Here is a 17,523-nt window from a genome sequence, read left to right as displayed (position 1 = left end):
GGAACCCCTCCTCCCGTCTCCTCCCCACCTCCCCCATCGTCTCCACTGGGAAGTGGCTCCAGAAAGCCTCCCCATGTCGGGAGGGGCCTGGTGGGGCATTTGAAGGCTTTTGAGTCCCTGGAAGAGAAAACAACCAACTTCTACAAGGTTTCAGTTGTCGGAGAGGGTGGGGAGTAAGTTCAGAAGCAAAGAGGAGGTGACTAGCCGGTCACCAGCATTTCACAGCCAGAAGGGAAAGACACAAGGGCTTACTCTGTGCAGCCACAATGGGTCTTTGCTGAGGGCACAAAGTCCCCTTCATTCCTCTTTAAAGGGCCTCCAGACCTTCCTAGTGTTAGACTCGCTGTATTTGGCTTTCCTCCCCCAAGGTTTACCATTGTCAGCATTTCCAAAGTTTTCACTGTGGGTCCCACCGGGAACCCCTTTCAAAGCTGTGCTCATCCCTGGGGGTGAGCTAGACGGCTCCTCAGGGTCTGGGGGCATGAGGCTCCCCTATCCCTCCCTCAGCTACAGGAAGCTGTTGGATTTGGGTGTCAATTTGCATTTGAGCTGACTCTTGTCTGCTCATCCTTTTGTGGCATCCAGCCCTCCCTGCAGCGGCCTGACAACCTGTGGCCTGGGGTCACCTCCCCCCAAGGCAGGAGAATCTCCTGTGAGAAGTTGAGAATAACTTTCTTAACCCTAAGGAGAAGTGTAGGGATGGGAGGAGATAGCCCACACTCCCCACTCTTTCCCAGCCTGGGAGATGGAGCTCCACAGGGCAGGACCTGGTCTAGTAACCATGTTGGATGCCAACTTTCTGGCGCCTGAAAGGTGTTAGGACAGCTCAAAGCAGGTGCTCAGTAAATACCTGCTGAATGGCTGAGGGTGAGAGAAGGGACGAAAGAGCAAGGCACTGGGATACTGGGGCAGCCCGGCATCCTCCTGTCCACACACAGAATGTCCTCAGATGTCCCAGAATGGGGAAGCCTTGGGGGAGGCCTGGTGCACTCAGTCCCCTCTCCCTGGGGCCTCTCTGCTGGTGAGAGATTAGTCAGGGACCCAGTGGGGAGCCCCACGCTAGGTGGGGGTTGCAGAAGCCTGATAGGGCACCCAGGGACGGCAAGTCCAGTCCCGCACAGGGGCGGGGGGTGGATAGCCTTATGCCAGGGAGCGCAGTGAGACTCTCCCAAGCAGGGTCCTCCGGTCTGCATCTGTGAGCCCCCTCCTTGTGCAAATCTCTTCCTGGATCACCCTGAATAGCCCAACAGGAGGGTCATCCCTACCAGGAATCATTCCTGAACTCTGTCTGCCAGCTGGGCTGCCTGGTCCCACCCCCACTGTTCCTCAGATGCACCTGGGTTCCCTTTGGCTCAGCTATACCCATCTTCTGGGTGGATGTGCTTATGCCCCCTTTCCCTCTTCTATCCAGGAACCCGAACGTTCCTCACAGACCCCTCACTTTCTGTCTCACCTCCCAGGGCTTCAGCCACAGGGCAGCATGACACTCTCCCCCCAGCTCTGCAGCCAGCAGGATGGCGGCCACCCCCTGAGAAAATGGAGCGTTTCCTGCGCTATCAGTACACAAGGAGGTCACAGGCATCAGTGACTCTGGCCTTCCAGGGCAGCCAGGAAGGAGGAGAACCTGGGCCATCTGGCAGCCATAGGGCTGCAGCCACTCCCTACAGGGAGCCCTGAGGAACTCAGGATGTGACTGCACAGGACAGAGACCCCAGACAGCTGAGGTGCACATGGAAGGAGAGATTTCAGCGAGCACAGACTCCTGTATCGTCCCATACACAAAAGGCAGATGCGAGAGTCTGGGCTCACCTGGTGGTTCACACAGTAAAGAATCTGCCTGCAGTGCAGGAGACACAGGGGACCTGGATTCAATCCCTGAGTCAGGAAGATCCCCTGGAGAAGAGAATGGCAACCTTCTCCAGTATTCTTGCCTAGAGAATCCCAGGGACAGAGGAGCCTGGAGGGCTATAGTCCATAGGGTTTTGAAGAGTCAGACATGACTGAGCAACTAACGCTTTCACATTCATTTTCATTCATACAGAAAAGTGCTAACTTCCTTGACTTGGGATATCTGGTTTTCTTTAACAAAAGATTTAACAAATATTTAACAAAAATATTTTTGATGTTCAGACTGCCTGCCCTTAGTTGCAAACTTCTATATAACCTGGCTCCTACCCCTCTCACCTCCTCAGAGCAGTTATCTCAGGGTCACTTCAGATGCTGCCTCCCAGGCTTAAGTCCTAAAAGCTTCCCTCGAATAAAACATAACTCACCTTCTTGGTTGAGACTATTTTTTAAGTTGACACCCCTCTGCAGGTGCTGGACTGACACTGGCTTATTTAAAAACTCTTTCCTGACTCCTGTGTGCAGTGAATCCAGGATAAAATCATACGTGAGCAAACATTAGAAAGCAGCTGGGGGTTCTCAATGGCTCTGTCCTTACGGGCTTAGGCCTGAAGGACCAGGTATATTCAGTGAGTCTCACAGTCCTTGCCCTTCTCACCACCCAGAAGCCTAGCCTCCATGTCACCATGAGGCTTGAGGTGAGCACCAGCGGATCTGTCTGCAGAGACCCTTACTGCCCGCAGGCGGCTGGACCTCCTCTCTGTCCCCCTACTTACCTCCCCCCCTTTATTTACTTCTTGGCTCCAGGAGGGCTGGCCCGGCACCTGTCCACCCCCCATCACAGCACTGCCCAGTGCCCCCGCTGCCAGAACCAGGAATGAACAGGGCCCAGTGCCCCCCAGGCACCATCGGCATGACCAGCTTAGCATCTGAGAAGGCTCCCCAGTTCTCGGCCACCTCTCAAGCTCACCCCTCAGCTGTGTGAGAAACTCCACAAAGTCCACAGTCACAGCTGCACCTCACAGTCTTCCCCACTCGGTCCCTCTCCTCCCTCAGCTTCTGTACCCGGGCTTGTCTGTCTGTGACAGAGGGGATCCCCAGGCACCCAGGAAAGGCCCCCATCCCCCAAGTCCTCACCCCTCCTTCCATGCCCCTCCTGCCCTGGCCCCTTTCCTGTTCTTCTGCTGTTACTGGTGTGCCCGCCGTACTTGCCCAAGACCCCAGGGAATCTCCCTGAGGGTCAGGAACACCCCTCAGTCCCTCAGAGACCCCTCTAATCCCCGTGGTCGGGCTCCTAAGTGGCCTGGGCTACATAAGAATTAGAGTGACATTCCAGGACAGTGTGAGGTTAGAGCCATAGCAGATTTTAGCGGGGAGGGAATCAGTCCTTTATTAATAATTACTGAATCTTGCCACTGTTTATAAATCACAGGGGGAAACAGAGCAGATTAGTCCATACATAATTCAATGCTCCATTTTAAAGGCATGGTAGGAGAAATTTAAAATTGAATCACCCATAATTTATGCTTGATCTTTATTTGTGGAATTCTCCATTTTTTTTTTCCCAGAAGCTATTAGATAACTCAAAGCATCAATATTCTTAGATCTCACTCATCATTTATCAAGCAGCTGAAATATTTAGCCAAGGAAAATACACCCAACCAGAAAGATTCCACATTTCACAATCACTGGGGTGGTTCTGAGGCAAAGGAAAGCTTTCGGCCAGGTATGCCCACAAGATCATGCCTGGCCCAGTGCCGGGAGCGTCCATGGCTGCCTAGGCTGCCAGGCCCCTGGCACAGAGCATTGCAGGCTGAGCCAGGGCTGCCCATGGGGGTGCTGCAGGAAGACCACTGGCAAGGAGGCACCCCTGCTGCTTGTGAGTGTTCCCCCGACATCAGGCCTTGACCCTGTCACGCGTCCTCCTCCAGTCCCCCCACCCTATCCCCTGGTCCTCCACAGTCTCCACGCCAGTCACTCCCCCTGGCCATGCCCACACATCCTGGCTCCTGTCAGTGCCCCCGGCCTTCCCACATCCTGGCCACGAGGACAGAGAACAGACAGATGAGAGAGAGGGTCTGGAGGCTGAGCCGGGAGCCGGGTCCCCTGAAGAAAAGGGGGTGCCCCAGAGGAGTGCCACTAGCCGGGGGCAGGTCCATGTTCTGGTGGGGGACAGGGAACCTGTATTCCCGTCCTAGAAAGGTTGTAGAGTACTTACTGGTTTGCAGCATACTTACTGGTCTGTAAAAGACTAGGAGAGCCAGGGGAGGAAGGAGCTGTGAGTGCAAACGACCACCATTACTACGACTCCCAAGCGAGAGGAGACCAGCAGCCCTAACCCGCCTGCCGCCGGGGAGTGGACAAGCAGGCGTGTCCTCTGGCCGCAAGCTCAGTACCTGTGTAGTCCTCTTCATCCTCTGGAACCTCAGCCTGGGACGGTGACACAGCAGTCCTCAGGGGCTCCAGCTCTGAGGCGGAGAGCTCCAGCATCCGAGAGCGGGACTGGTGGGTGCTGAAGGTGGTGTAGGGGTGCTCGGCGGTGCCGTACAGGATGAGGGTCCACTCCCTCAGCTTCCCTGGAAGGCACAGGATCCAGACTCACCCAGAGTCCAGACAGCCCTCAGGAGGCCCAGGACGTGCTCCGGCCAGGGGCCTCCACTCCCCAGAAGTGCCTAGCGCAGCCGGCTCAGGTTCCCAGCCCTCCTCTGACAGCAGGGCTCCCAGCCCAGTGCCATCCTCCGCTTGTCACCCCATGCCCAGCCACCTCTCCCTCCTTGGGTGGTGGTGCAGCCCCTCCCCACCAAACGACTCCCACCCCAACAATGGGTAGCTCCCTCCCTGTCTGGGAAAATCCAGGGGATGGATCTGGGTCAGGCGGGCCCTCAGCCTCGTCCCGTGTGTTCCGACATACTAGCTAGGGTCTCCACCCTGGGTCACAGGATGGCGGGTCTTGGAAACAGAAAGATGACTGGTACCCTCGCTGGTCTGCATGTGTAGGGAGGGGGACAGGGAGCAGCAGGGACCACCCTGCTGCCTCTATGAGAGAACGAGGCTCAGGTAGCTGGATATGATCAGGTGTGAGGAGAAGGGGAACCTGGCCTGCACCGTGCAGGTGGGATCACTGATGTAATACAGCCCACAAGGGCGGGGGTAGACACGACTGCAGGCTGCCTCCCTCTCTCAACATGTGTGGCCAGCATTCGGGGCCATGGGACTGTGTCAGGAGGGTCACTGACGTCATCATCGTGCAGGTGAGGGGCCGAGGGCCAGTGTGATTGGCCTAAGGACAAGCCTCGGCTCGCGCTAATGGGCTCCGGTCACCCCAGCTGCACAGGGTTTATTGAGAAGAGGGCTGACTCCACAGGAACTGGTTCTGTCATGTAGCGGGGGACAGATCAGGACTGGTTTCTTTTACCCAGCATCCTGGCCAGATAAGGTCCCAGCCCCTGAGAGCTGCAGCCACCAAAGCCCCCAAGTCAGGCTCAGGCCCTCCCGGCCCGACCAGGATTAAAGCAGGTAAGGGACCTGTCCTGGGCTGACTGTCCCCTGGGACATGTCTCCAGAGGGTGTGGCTCTTTCCGTGGCCAAGTCCCCAACACAGCAAGTGACACTGACAGGGAAATGCTTCATGTGGGCCCAGGTGCAGCAAACACAGCCAGGCTAGGAAGCACCGTGCATTCTCAAGCCCCAGGGATCAAATGACAGCTACACCTCGCAACCACAAAGCTCTGGGCTTTGTGAGGTGCTGAGTGAGGAACACTGCATAGTGACTGCATAGTGGAGTATATGACCACAGGCAGCAACGAGGGCTCTACGAGCTGTAATCAGAGTTGAGATTTATTTCAACTTTGTATTATGTCTCTAGAAACCCCACCAAAGGCCTTGTCACTAAAGTTAGATGCTTATTTTAGGCAGAGGTTTGGTAGGACAAACAAGAGAAGGAGGCTGCTCCAAGCTTGGGATCAGAACAGCCTGTTTGTGAGCGGGGAGAGCAGAACCAATACCAAAAAACCATGGGAACAGCTCCTAAGAGTTCTTGTCAAGAGGAGAAACCAGCTTCTTTCCTTCCTTGTGTGTCTGTAGGACATGATGGGTAGGACATTAGGGAGACTGACTGCAGCAATCACTTCTCCCTATGCATAAGTCACTGTGCTGTAACCTTATGCTTCTCAGGGCCACATGCCAATTATATCTCGATAAAGCTGACAAGAAAAATAATTCCAAGAAACCAGCAGGAGGACCTGTCTTGCAGGGAGGCCTGGAAGGGAGGCCGAGAGGGGAGGCTGGGGTTCAGGAATGGAAGAGAGACTTCATTTTTATTGTTTTCCCTTGTGGATGGTTTGATTTAAAAACAAACAAACAAACATGGCATATATTACCTTTCATATATATAAATATTAAATCATTAAGTTTAGTTTAAAAATCTATAAACAGGGACTTCCCTGGTGGTCTAGTGGCTAGGACTCCACACTCTCTGCTCCCCCTGAAGGGGGCCCAGGTTTGATCCCTGGTCGGGGAACTAAATCCTATATGCCATAACTAAAGATCCTGTGTGCCGCAACTAAGACCAGGTGCAGCCAAATAAATAATTTTTTTTTTTAAACGAGATCAAACCAGTGAATCCTAAAGGAAATCAACCCTGAATATTCATTGGAAGGACTGATGCTGAAGCTGAAGCTCCAACACTCTGGCCACCCGACATGAAGAGCCAACTCACTGGAAAAGACCCTGATGCTGGGAAAGATTGAAGGCAGGAGGAGAAGGGGACGACAGAGGATGAGATGGTTGAATGGCATCACCGACTCCTTGGACATGAATTTGAGCAAGCTCCAGGAGATGGTGAAGGACAGGGAAGCCTGGCATGCTGCAGTCCACGGGGTCAAAAAGAGTCGAACATGACTTAGTGACTGAACAACAACAAAGAAACAAACTGGTTATACAGTCAAGGAAGCAAACGTGAAAAAGCTGAGGCCCAGTGCTTTTGATTTACATTTCTGAAATAAATGTGAAGGCTCAAAATCTACAAGTACAGAGGGAGCAGAGTGGAAGTCCCCCCAACCTGCCTGCCCGAGCCACCATCTCTGTCCACGGCTACTCGGCTACCTGTTTCTTGAGCATCCTTCTGGAGGTGTTTTATTCTTATCCAAGCAAACATGAATACATATTCTGCCCCGTCCCTTTTATCAACACACCTGGCAGCATATTCTGCACTTGGGATTTTCCATTAAAACACATCCTGCTGATCTTTCCATCACTGCCTCAGAGAGATGTGGCATCACTTACTAACAATGCCCTTGACAGGCATCGAAGTTGTTTTCGAATGTCTGCAGTCACAGACAGCCTATAGCCTGGGTCACAGGAGGAGGCGCCAGGTGAGGCTGGCAGAGCAAGGACCCGGCTTTGAATCCTGATTCGGCCACCTGCTAGCTGTGAGGCCTCAGGCAAAGTACTCACTCTCCCTGTTCTTCAGCGTCCTCATCTGTGAAGTGGGATCACATTAACAACACCTACTTCACAGATCGGCCTGGGGAATGAAATGACTTTAACGATGGTAGAGATTCAGAAAAGTGACTCATGTGGAAGTGCAGCTCTGTGCTCTCAGCTGCAGGGTGGTCCCTGAGCCCCCTCCCCCGACTCCACACCCATCAACAACCCTGAGGATGTAGCCCATAGCCGTGCCAGCTCCCAGCACTCTTACCATGCCCAGAGTCCGCCCTTGCTGTGAGGAGAGGAGACGCAGAGGGAAAAACCAAGCAGGAAGCAGAAGACCCACCATCCAGGTTTATAGCAGAGACCCAGCCCACACTCCACAGGACTCCAACCAGGTTTAGAGCAGAGACCCAGCCCACACTCCATAGGACTCCATCCAGGTTTAGAGCAGAGACCCAGCCCACACTCCATAGGACTCCATCCAGGTTTAGAGCAGAGACCCAGCCCACACTCCATAGGACTCCATCCAGGTTTAGAGCAGAGACCCAGCCCACACTCCATAGGACTCCATCCAGGTTTAGAGCAGAGACCCAGCCCACACTCCATAGGACTCCATCCAGGTTTAGAGCAGAGACCCAGCCCACACTCCATAGGACTCCATCCAGGTTTAGAGCAGAGACCCAGCCCACACTCCATAGGACTCCATCCAGGTTTAGAGCAGAGACCCAGCCCACACTCCATAGGACTCCATCCAGGTTTAGAGCAGAGACCCAGCCCACACTCCATAGGACTCCATCCAGGTTTAGAGCAGAGACCCAGCCCACAATCCATAGGACTCCATCCAGGTTTAGAGCAGAGACCCAGTCCACACTCCACAGAACTGCATCCAGGGCAACAAAGACCCAGTCCATACTCCACAGGACTCCATCCAGGGTTAGACCAGAGACCCAGCCAGCCGACACTCAACAGGACCTTCATCCAGAGCAGTAGGACCTTTTAACAAGAATGTACTGCTCATTGGTCAAATCTGCACAAGGTGTGCTTACAAAAACCCAACCAGTACCATTCACTCCTTAGTTTCCAGGAAAGGGTTCTTAAAAGATGCCCTGATCCCAATGCCTTGGCTGTCTCTTCATCAGATTCCTGAGCCCCTAGAAGAAGGAAGGGCACATTTGCCTGCTCAAATGCTTGGGCAGCACTGCTGGGAGAGGAGAGGATAATCCAAGCTGATGCCCGAGGCTGCCGACAAATGGCCTTGTCTTCATTCACTGTCTTCAGTGCATTTCCTCTCAATGAACTGAGCTCCTAATAAACAAACAGGGTTATTCCTATTCAAAGAGAGAACAAGAATTAAGGCAAGACTAAGGCAGAGTTTGCCAATGGGAAAGTACCACCAATGGTATCGCTTTTCTTTTCCAGCATTTTGAATTAAGCGCTAATCCAAACAAGCTAGATGTGGGGGAAAGATTTTGTTAGATTAAGGGCTCTGAACTAATCCTTTTGAATTCCTGGCTTTTCTTCAGCCATAAGCAAAGTTATGAACAACAAAGAATTTACTAAATCTCCGCCATCCTCACACTCTTATGGCAGAAAGCGAAGAGGAACTAAAGTACCTCTTGATGAAGCTGAAAGATGAGAGCGAAAAAGCTGGCTTAAAACTCAACATTCAGAAAACTAAGATCATGGCATCCAGTCCCATCACTTCATGGCAAATAGATGGGAAAACAATGGAAACAGTGACAGGCTTTATTTTCTTGGGCTCCAAAATCACTGCAGATGGTGACTGCAGCCATGAAATTAAAAGACGCTTGCTCCTTGGAAGAAAAGCTATGACAAACCTAGATAGCATTTTAAAATGCAGAGACATTACTTTGCTGACAAAGGTCCGTCTAATCAAAGCTATGGTTTTTCCAGTAGTCATGTATGGATGTGAGAGTTGGACCATAAAGAAGGCTGAGTGCCAAAGAATTGATGCTTTTGAACTGTGCTGCTGGATAAGACTCTTGAGAGTCCTTTGGACTGCAGGGAGATCAAATCAGTCAATCCTAAAGGAAATTCAGTTCAGTTCAGTTTAGTTCAGTTCAGTCACTCAGTTGTGTCCGACTCTTTGTGACCCCATGAATCACAGCACTCCAGGCCTCCCTGTCCATCACCAACTCCCGGAGTTCACTCAGACCCATGTCCATCGAGTCAGTGATGTCAGCCAGCCATCTCATCCTCTGTCGTCCCCTTCTCCTCCTGACCCCAATCCCTCCCAGCATCAGAGTCTTTTCCAATGAGTCAACTCTTCGCATGAGGTGGCCAAAGTACTGGAGTTTCAGCTTTAGCATCATTCCTTCCAAAGAAATCCAAGTCCTGAATATTCACTGGAAGAACTGATGCTGAAGCTTAAGCTCTAATACTTTGGCCACCTGACGCAAAGAACTGACTCACTGGAAAAGACCCTGATGCTGGAAAAGATTGAAAGCAGGAGGAGAAGAGGATGACAGAGAAGAGATGGTTGGATGGCATCACTGACTCGATGGACATAAGTTTGAGCAAGCTCATGAGTTGGTGAAGGACAGGAAAGCCTGGTGTGCTGTAGTCCACAGGGCCACAAAGAGTTGGACACTACTGAGTGACTGAACTGACTGAACTGAACTCAAGGAGGGGGTCTTCAGATCTACAGGCAGTCAGTCAAAAGCACAGGTGATAACCCAGGCTTACAACTGGTGTACCAAGTACAGTGGGGTGGGGAAGAGGGGGCAGATAGTCTTGTGGGACTGAACCCTCAGTCTGCAGGGCTGATGCTGTTCCGTGGCAGGTGGTGCCAGAAAGGAGTTACATTGTAGAACACCCAGGTGAAGCTGCAGAGAATTGCCTGTCCTGGGGAAAACCCCACACATTTGGGACCTGAAGTGAAGACCTCTGAGTGAACAGCAGAGGCAGAGAGAGAAACACAGAAGGGAGGAAGAAGTGGGTTTTTCCCTACTCCATGTTTCTATTTTACAACACCAGCTGCAGTTTTCTTGAAATTTTCTGGTCCTGCTCTTGTTTGCTTTTGCTGCCTGAGTTGCTTCTTCCCCCCGGGGTTTGTTTTCTATAAGGTCTGTGTCTGTTTTGATGTTGCATAAACTTCTCACATGTGTGGGGGTCCTTTTCTATTTATCAGTGAGGCACTAAGAATGGTTAGAGGTTCTGCATGCTGGAATGTGAAAACACACTTTTTGTTTATTGATTTCGTATTCAGCAAACTTGCTAGCCAGAACAAAACGAGAACGGAAATGTTATCATAGCATGCCAGCTAGCTCAGATGTAAACAATGCTTGTTTTCATAGTAAATGCAAGCACTTTGCATCAGAAACAGTGGAGACGGGAAGAAAATGTACGATTTTTAAAGCGCTGAAATAATAAAAAAGAAACAGGGCTGACCCAGGATCCAGTGAAAATAACTGTTGAGAAATAGGTGGAGCCATGGCACCCTCGCCTTCATTCCTGTCAGCAGAGTCAAAATCAGCGTGTCAATAAGTAAACCTATCCTTAAAAACAAACCAAAAGATGGGCTGAAATAAAGATATTTTGAGATAAACCCAAGCAGGGAAGAGTCATGGCCAGCAGGCTAAGAAATGGAGAAGCAGCTCTTCAGGCAGAAGGAAGATGGTCACACGTAAAATCTGGATCCACAGGGAGAGCATGGGGAAGAGCAGCTTGTTTTTTTCCTTCACTCGGGGCTAGGCCTCCCTCTGTCACCTCTATTTAACCCGCACTACCTGTTTGGATTGGCAGTATTTTTATAATCATCCAGTTCCAATGATCTCCTATTTTAAATTATGATATTTTCCTTTGGCACGAGTCATTTAGTAGTGTTGCTCCACTATCAAATGTATAGGCTTTTTCTAGTAACCTCTTAAGTTTTGATTTCTTATGTGTATTCTCAGAGGACAGGGTTTATATACTACCAGTCCTTGGAAATAGCCTGAAGCTTGCCAAATGGCCCACGATGTGCCCAATTCTCATAAACAATCCACCTTGCGCTGGAAAGGCGAGTGTGTTCTTCGGTCATTGTGTGTAGGTCCACTGGTTGGACCTAATTTTCAACTGTGATGTTCAGAATTCTCTCCCTACTGACTTGCTGTTTTGCCTATCAAATGTACTTGAGGTACACTAAACCTCCCACCTTGTGTGTTAGTCTTTTTCTCTTTGGAGTTTTAACAAATTTTTGCTTTATATATTTCGAGGCCACATCAGGACTGAACCAAATCTTTTATCAACATCTGTGATCCTCCTTCCAGCTTCAGGAAGGCTTTCCACCTTAACGTTTGTTTCTCCAATGTTAACGGAACTACATCGGTTTCTTTGGTTAGCATTTTCTTGGGCTACCTTTTACCATCCACTGATTCTTAACTTTGCAGTTTTCTTGTAGTTTAGATATTGTTCTTTCGTATAGCTCTCTCAGTCAGGCACAGCATGAAGCAGATAGCATAATTAAACTCAGATAATCCAATGGCTTCCTAGGTGGTTCAGTGGTAAAGAATCTGCCTGCCAATGCAGGAGACGCAAGAGATGTGGGTTCGATCCCTGGGGCTGGGAAAATCCCCTGCAGAAGGAAATGGCTACCCATTTCAGTATTCTTGCCTGGAGAATCCCATGGACAGAGCAGCCTGGCAGGCTACAGTCCATGGGGTCCCAGCGTCGGACACGATTGAAGCGGCTTAACAACAATGAGCAGAGGCAAGGGATGATGGGGTTCCCCAGGGCTAGAAACAGAAGTGGTGCTAAGCCCACAGGTGTACTATAGCCTACAGGCAAGGGGAAGGGAGGGCGTGACCCCAAGGGATGTTGGAGGGATAAATAACTCACACAGAAGTACCACTTTCCTCCTTCTATTCTCCTGCTGAAGTTCTCTTGGCTGAACTCCACCACAAGCCATGGGCAGAGGGTCTTTGCACAAGCCAGCCTCAAGGCAGAGTGGGGCAGATGCAATAGCAAACACACTCAAAAATCTAATCTGACAATCTTTGTCTTCTAAATGAAGCAGTCTGTCTATTTACCTTAATTGGAACTATCAACACAGCTGGACTTCACAGCTTGTTTTGTGTATTCTAGTTGTTTCGCTAGTTGTTCTGTTCTTGGTCTTTCTGGTGCCAGACACAGAAGCCCACAACATCTCCTAACATTACAATTTTGTCTTTGTTGGGGGTAATTCATTAGCAATTTATGAAAGATGTTTACCTTATACTAAAAAAAAAAAACAATAACAAAACCTCAAATCATACTATGAAGAAAATCAAATCACAAAGTGGGAATAAAAAGAGAATGAGCAAAACTCTAGAAAAGAAATTTAGGATTATCTTAAGGCTATATATAAGTCTTAAGACTATTTAAGTCAAATAACAGATCACAAAAATATTTATAGGAGCTATGACCCAGAAAGGGTTATTACATCTGTATTTTACATGAAGCACCTACAATAATGGGATGCTTAAATAAATGACTTCCCTAGTGGCTCAGACAATAAAGCGTCTGCCTACAATGTGGGAGACCCAGGTTTGATCCCTGGGTCGGGAAGATCCTCTAGAGAAGGAAATGGCAACCCACTCCAGTACTCTTGCCTGGAAAATCCCATGGACGGAGGAGCCTGGTAGGCTACAGTCCGTGGGGTCGCAAAGGGTTGGACAAGACTGAGTGACTAAACTTTCTAAATAAGTGATGATACTTCTACTTGGCAAGGTACTAAAAATATATATAAAATGCTGCCTACACAGATGTGCAAGTAACAAAAGGAAATACAAAGTTAGACATGCAGCACGGTTAGAAAACTCTGTAAAATGTTAAGTCCAAAAAACACTAAGTGGAAATATGGACATATTGAACATGACGTGTTTCTGAAAAAGGATAAGGTTAAGGGTTTCAAACATTAAGTGCACTTGAGGGTGGGGGGCTGGGGGGAGGGGATCTGGCTGCCAGAATGCTGACCAGGGTGGCAGCACCTCTGTGGCTGATGCAATGGTGGGGAACCTGGGGATGGGGTTTTCAGGAGAGCTCTTCCTCTTCCCATATGTTTCATTGTTCATTTTCATCAATGTCTAGTGTATTATTTGTAAAAACGAAGTATTCAAGAAAAATCTCATCTCTTTGTTCCACCCGAGACCAGGAGACACAGAATGATGAATGAAGCCATGACTTGAGAACGTGCACAAGCTTGCACAACTTGGACAAGCAGAGTGTCGCCCTCCCTCTCCCTCCTGAACTAGGAGACTCAGGGGAACAATGTCTACAACGGGCCCCTGAAACAGCTGAAGGGAGGCAGAGACCCTCTGAGACCCACCAAGTACTCTCAAAGCTAATGGGGTTAAAGTGGGGCTTCTGGACATCGGTGTGTGTGGCCTCCCGACGTGCTGAGTTCTCTCCAGGCAGCAGGAGCAATCTCCCAGAAAAGAAGTGTTAGTGACAAACCTGGAAGCCAGCACAGAAGGCATTGCTGGAAACCTGACTTTCTTTCTAGCTGCCAGTACAAGATAAATCGGGCCATCAAACCCAGATTGCAAAAGCTCCATTCTTCTTCTCGAAGTGAAGATTAGCTCAAAGCAGATGTCAATTCAACAGTCAATAAAACCAACAAGAGAGTGAGAACAGCTATGCTCTCAGTAAGAAAGAAACGTATGAAAGTTACTGAACTGAAATCAAGAAACCATGGAACTTTTTATGATGAAAAAAGGGAAAGAACAGTCACATGGGAGAGACTAATTTCTTCCTCTTTTAACTGATTATTATATGGGTTATAAGTATAACCTCAGATATGCAGATGATACCACCCTTATGGCAGAAAGTGAAGAGGAGACTGAAAAAGCTGGCTTAAAACTCAACATTCAAAAACTGAAGATCATGGCATCCGGTCCTATCACTGCATTGCAAATAGATGGGGAAACAATGGAAACAGTGTCAGACTTTATTTTCTTGGGCTCCAAAATCACTGCAGATGGTGACCGCAGCCATGAAATTAAAAGATGCTTGCTCCTTGGAAGAAATACTATGACCAACCTAGACAGCATAGCAAAAAGCAGAAATACTACTTTGCTGGCAAATGTCCATCTGGTCAAAGCTATGGTTTTTCCAGTAGTCATGTACAGATGTGAGAATTGGACCATAAAGATAGCTGAATGCTGAATCATTGGTGCTTTTGAACTGTGGTGCTAGAGAAGACTCTTGAGAGTCCTTTGGACTGCAAGGAGATCAAACCAGCCAATCCTAAAGGAAATTAGTCCTGAATCTTCATTGGAAGGACGGATGCTGAAGCTCAAGCTCTAATACTTTGGCCACCTGATGCAAAAAACTGACTCACTGGAGAAGACTCTGATGCTAGGAAAGATTGAAGGCAGGAGGAGAAGGGAACGACAGAGGATGAGATGGTTGGATGGCATCACTGACTCGATGGACATGAGTTTGAGCAAGCTCCAGGAGTTGGTGAAGGACAGGGAAGCCATGGGGTCACAAAGAGTCAGATACGACTGTGACTGAGCGACTGAAATGAACAGATGAGTATGCATGGCTTAAAACAGATGATTCAAATTATATGGGCTTTTGATTTAAACAAGGTTTACAGCCACAGGCACCTTCACTCACTCCCCCATCCAACAACTGCATGTTAGCCACATTGCAGGTGCTGGAGAGGAGAGAGAGCATTCCGCTCTTTCTCAGCGCACCGGCATCACACTAGACCAGTCCTGAGGATGCCCATGATGACCACCCTCCCAGCACTTCACAGGGACCACTGGAGCACACACCCAATCTGCCAATGACCTTGTGCTGAGGCCATGTTCTCTAGAAAGCCAGAGTCTGTGGCAAAGTCTATGGGCTGGGGCTTTACCGGGAGAGGCAATCACGGGGGGTAGGGGAGGCTGGGCAGGCAGGGGGCAACAGATACTGAGCTGGCTGTGTGTTCCCTGCAAAGTTGCAGGTTCTAGGCTGAGGAGCTCCTCCCCATGGGCCTTGTAGGGCTGGGAAGGGTGTGCACCCTCTCCCTGGGCAAACCTCTGGTGCACTCCAGGTATGTTACCTGCCCCTCCAGGTAGCTAGGTGCTGGCGTGAACTAAGACCTCACCTCCGTATCAGTAAACAAAGGATGCTGCCACCATGGAGTCAGCTGGACCAGAGCGCTGCAGGAGCTCAGGATGGAGAGAACAGTTGCCCATGGCGCCCTCAGCTGCTGCAGCGCCCCCACCCTCCCACACAAGCATGCACCCTGGAGGGCTGCAGGATGAAGAGGAGCAGGGCACTGGCCTCGGCTGGTGGGCGCCTGTGTCAGAGGAGCACCTTCAGGGAGCCCAGGGCCTGTCTCTTCCCACACACAAAAACACGCCAAGTTCCTTAACTTGAAATGACTGGTTTTCTTTAATTAATACTAATTTTTTGATATTTGGACTACCTGGATTTTGTTGCAAAAGCTCTAAAATGCCCTGGCTCCCTGCTTGCCTCTTTGGAGGTGTCCCTCAGAGGTATCTGAGAGGCAGTTCCTCAGGCTTTAGCCCTCAGTGTGTCCACTGAATAAAACCTAACTCTCAACTCACCAGGTGTGCATTTTTTCAGTTGCCACTGGAAAGCTGGGATTTACACATGACCTGGAGGTGGAGAGAAAGCAGCAGCCTTCCCATGTCCTCTTGAGCCTGACTGGCCCCCTCTCCCCCTCTCCACGAGGACCAGCTCAACAACCTGTACGACAGGGCAGCTGTGCGCCAGACACACCTTCAGCTTCCAGGAGACCCAGGGAGCTGACATAGGGCAGGACCTCCCCACTGGGCCAGAAGCAAGGTCCCTAGGCAGCCGGGCTGAGCAAACCTGGGAGGACACAGAGGGTGTGGTGCGAGATGGACAGAGCAAAGCGTAAAGTCCAGAAAGAACGACTTCCCTGGGCTTTCTTTGGTCCCTTCCTTTCTATCCAAGGGAACGCCACAGGGATGTGCCTGGTGGCCCCATGGCTAAGACTCCATGCTCCCAGTGGAGGGTGTGCTGTTTAGATCCCTGGTCAGAGAACTGGATCCCACATGCCACAACTAAAGATTCCACATGCCACAACTAAGACCAGGGGCAGCCAAATAAAGATTCTTTTTAAATCTTAAGAAAAAAAAAAAAAAGACTTGCAATTTCCTTAAAAATGAGAGAGCACCACAGCTTGGTAAGGCAGACAGAACAGCAGGCCAAAGAATCACTGAGCTTGACAAAGAAAAGAAACACACGACAGGTCCAGGGATGCCCACTGCAGACATCTCCGCTCACCATCTGCACCATCATGACCTGGAACCTCCCCGGCCTGCAACACAGGGGCCATGATCCCCCGACACCACAGGGCAGGGGACTGGGAGCTTCCAGGATCAGGTTACACCCGCAGACACTCTGCTCCACGCTCACCGCACACAGAGTCCTTGGGCCTGAAGGCAGCAGGGTTCTGGGGTCTGCAGGCCCGGGTTCCCTCTCACCCCTGCCTCCTCACAGACTCTGCCTCTTCTCCATTAGGTCAGCGTGAGCATGGAGCAGGTTCCAGCTGCATAACTTACCCAGCCCTGCAGCTTTATTCCGCATGACTTGGCAAACACACCAACCAAACATGGCTGGGTCTCTTTGATCGCGCCCTGGCTCCGACTTTCAGGTTTAGGGAAAGGAGAAACTCAAAGCTGGGATTCCATGGAAGTGAGCTGGTGGAGTTGGTGTGCTGGGTGGGCTCCAGAGAAAGCCAAGAAATGTAGGACCTTTGCTCAAGGCTCAGCCCCAGCACACCCCGAGCTCATACAGTCACTCAGAGCTGGGAAGGCAAGCTGTGGGTTATGTCTTCCCAGCAGTTTCAGAATCAAGCTGTGAGCAAATTTTTGCTTCTTTTGTATGAAAAAATTGTTGCTTAAGAAGAAGAACGGATATGGAATGGATCTGCTGAGCTGCAAGCTTGAAAGAATGGACTGGATGGTAACCTAGCGAGCAGGGCCTTGGCACTATCCCCACCCCACCCCACCCCAGATTCTGGTGTTCCCAAGCCCCCCAGCTCTCTACTCTCACAGGCAGGTTAACTCTCCCCACAGGTACCAGGCAGGTCTCCACCTGTGTCCTCTGGGTAGAAGCCTCCCCTGGGGCACGTGGGCCAGTTCCCAAAGGCTGCGGTCAGCATGTGCACTTGTAGGACAAGGTGAAAAGCGGCCGAGCGTCCAGGGGAACCCACGGTGTGCCACGTCATGCTGGAAACACTCACACCCATCAGGTGCCCAAACAGGCACAACGGAGTTC

General features: G+C 50.4%; 1 protein-coding gene across 1 annotated transcript in view; it reads right to left on the bottom strand.

Annotated features, from left to right (window-relative positions):
- The window catches only part of PCSK6 (proprotein convertase subtilisin/kexin type 6), a 179,333-nt gene that overhangs the window by 15,468 nt on the left and 146,342 nt on the right, over positions 1-17,523 (bottom strand). The window contains exons 16-17 of the mRNA XM_010843399.1: positions 4,242-4,421; positions 4,083-4,121 (exon numbers count right to left, since the gene is read on the bottom strand). Of these exons, the coding sequence (XP_010841701.1) occupies positions 4,083-4,121; positions 4,242-4,421 (219 nt within the window). The remainder of the gene's footprint in view (positions 1-4,082; positions 4,122-4,241; positions 4,422-17,523) is intronic.

Source organism: Bison bison, unplaced genomic scaffold (genome assembly GCF_000754665.1).
Source record: "Bison bison bison isolate TAMUID 2011002044 unplaced genomic scaffold, Bison_UMD1.0 scf7180017864181, whole genome shotgun sequence".
Classification (NCBI taxonomy): Eukaryota; Metazoa; Chordata; class Mammalia; order Artiodactyla; family Bovidae; genus Bison; species Bison bison.
Note: the sequence above shows the minus strand (reverse complement) of the source record. Positions and strands in the feature narration are given on the sequence as shown.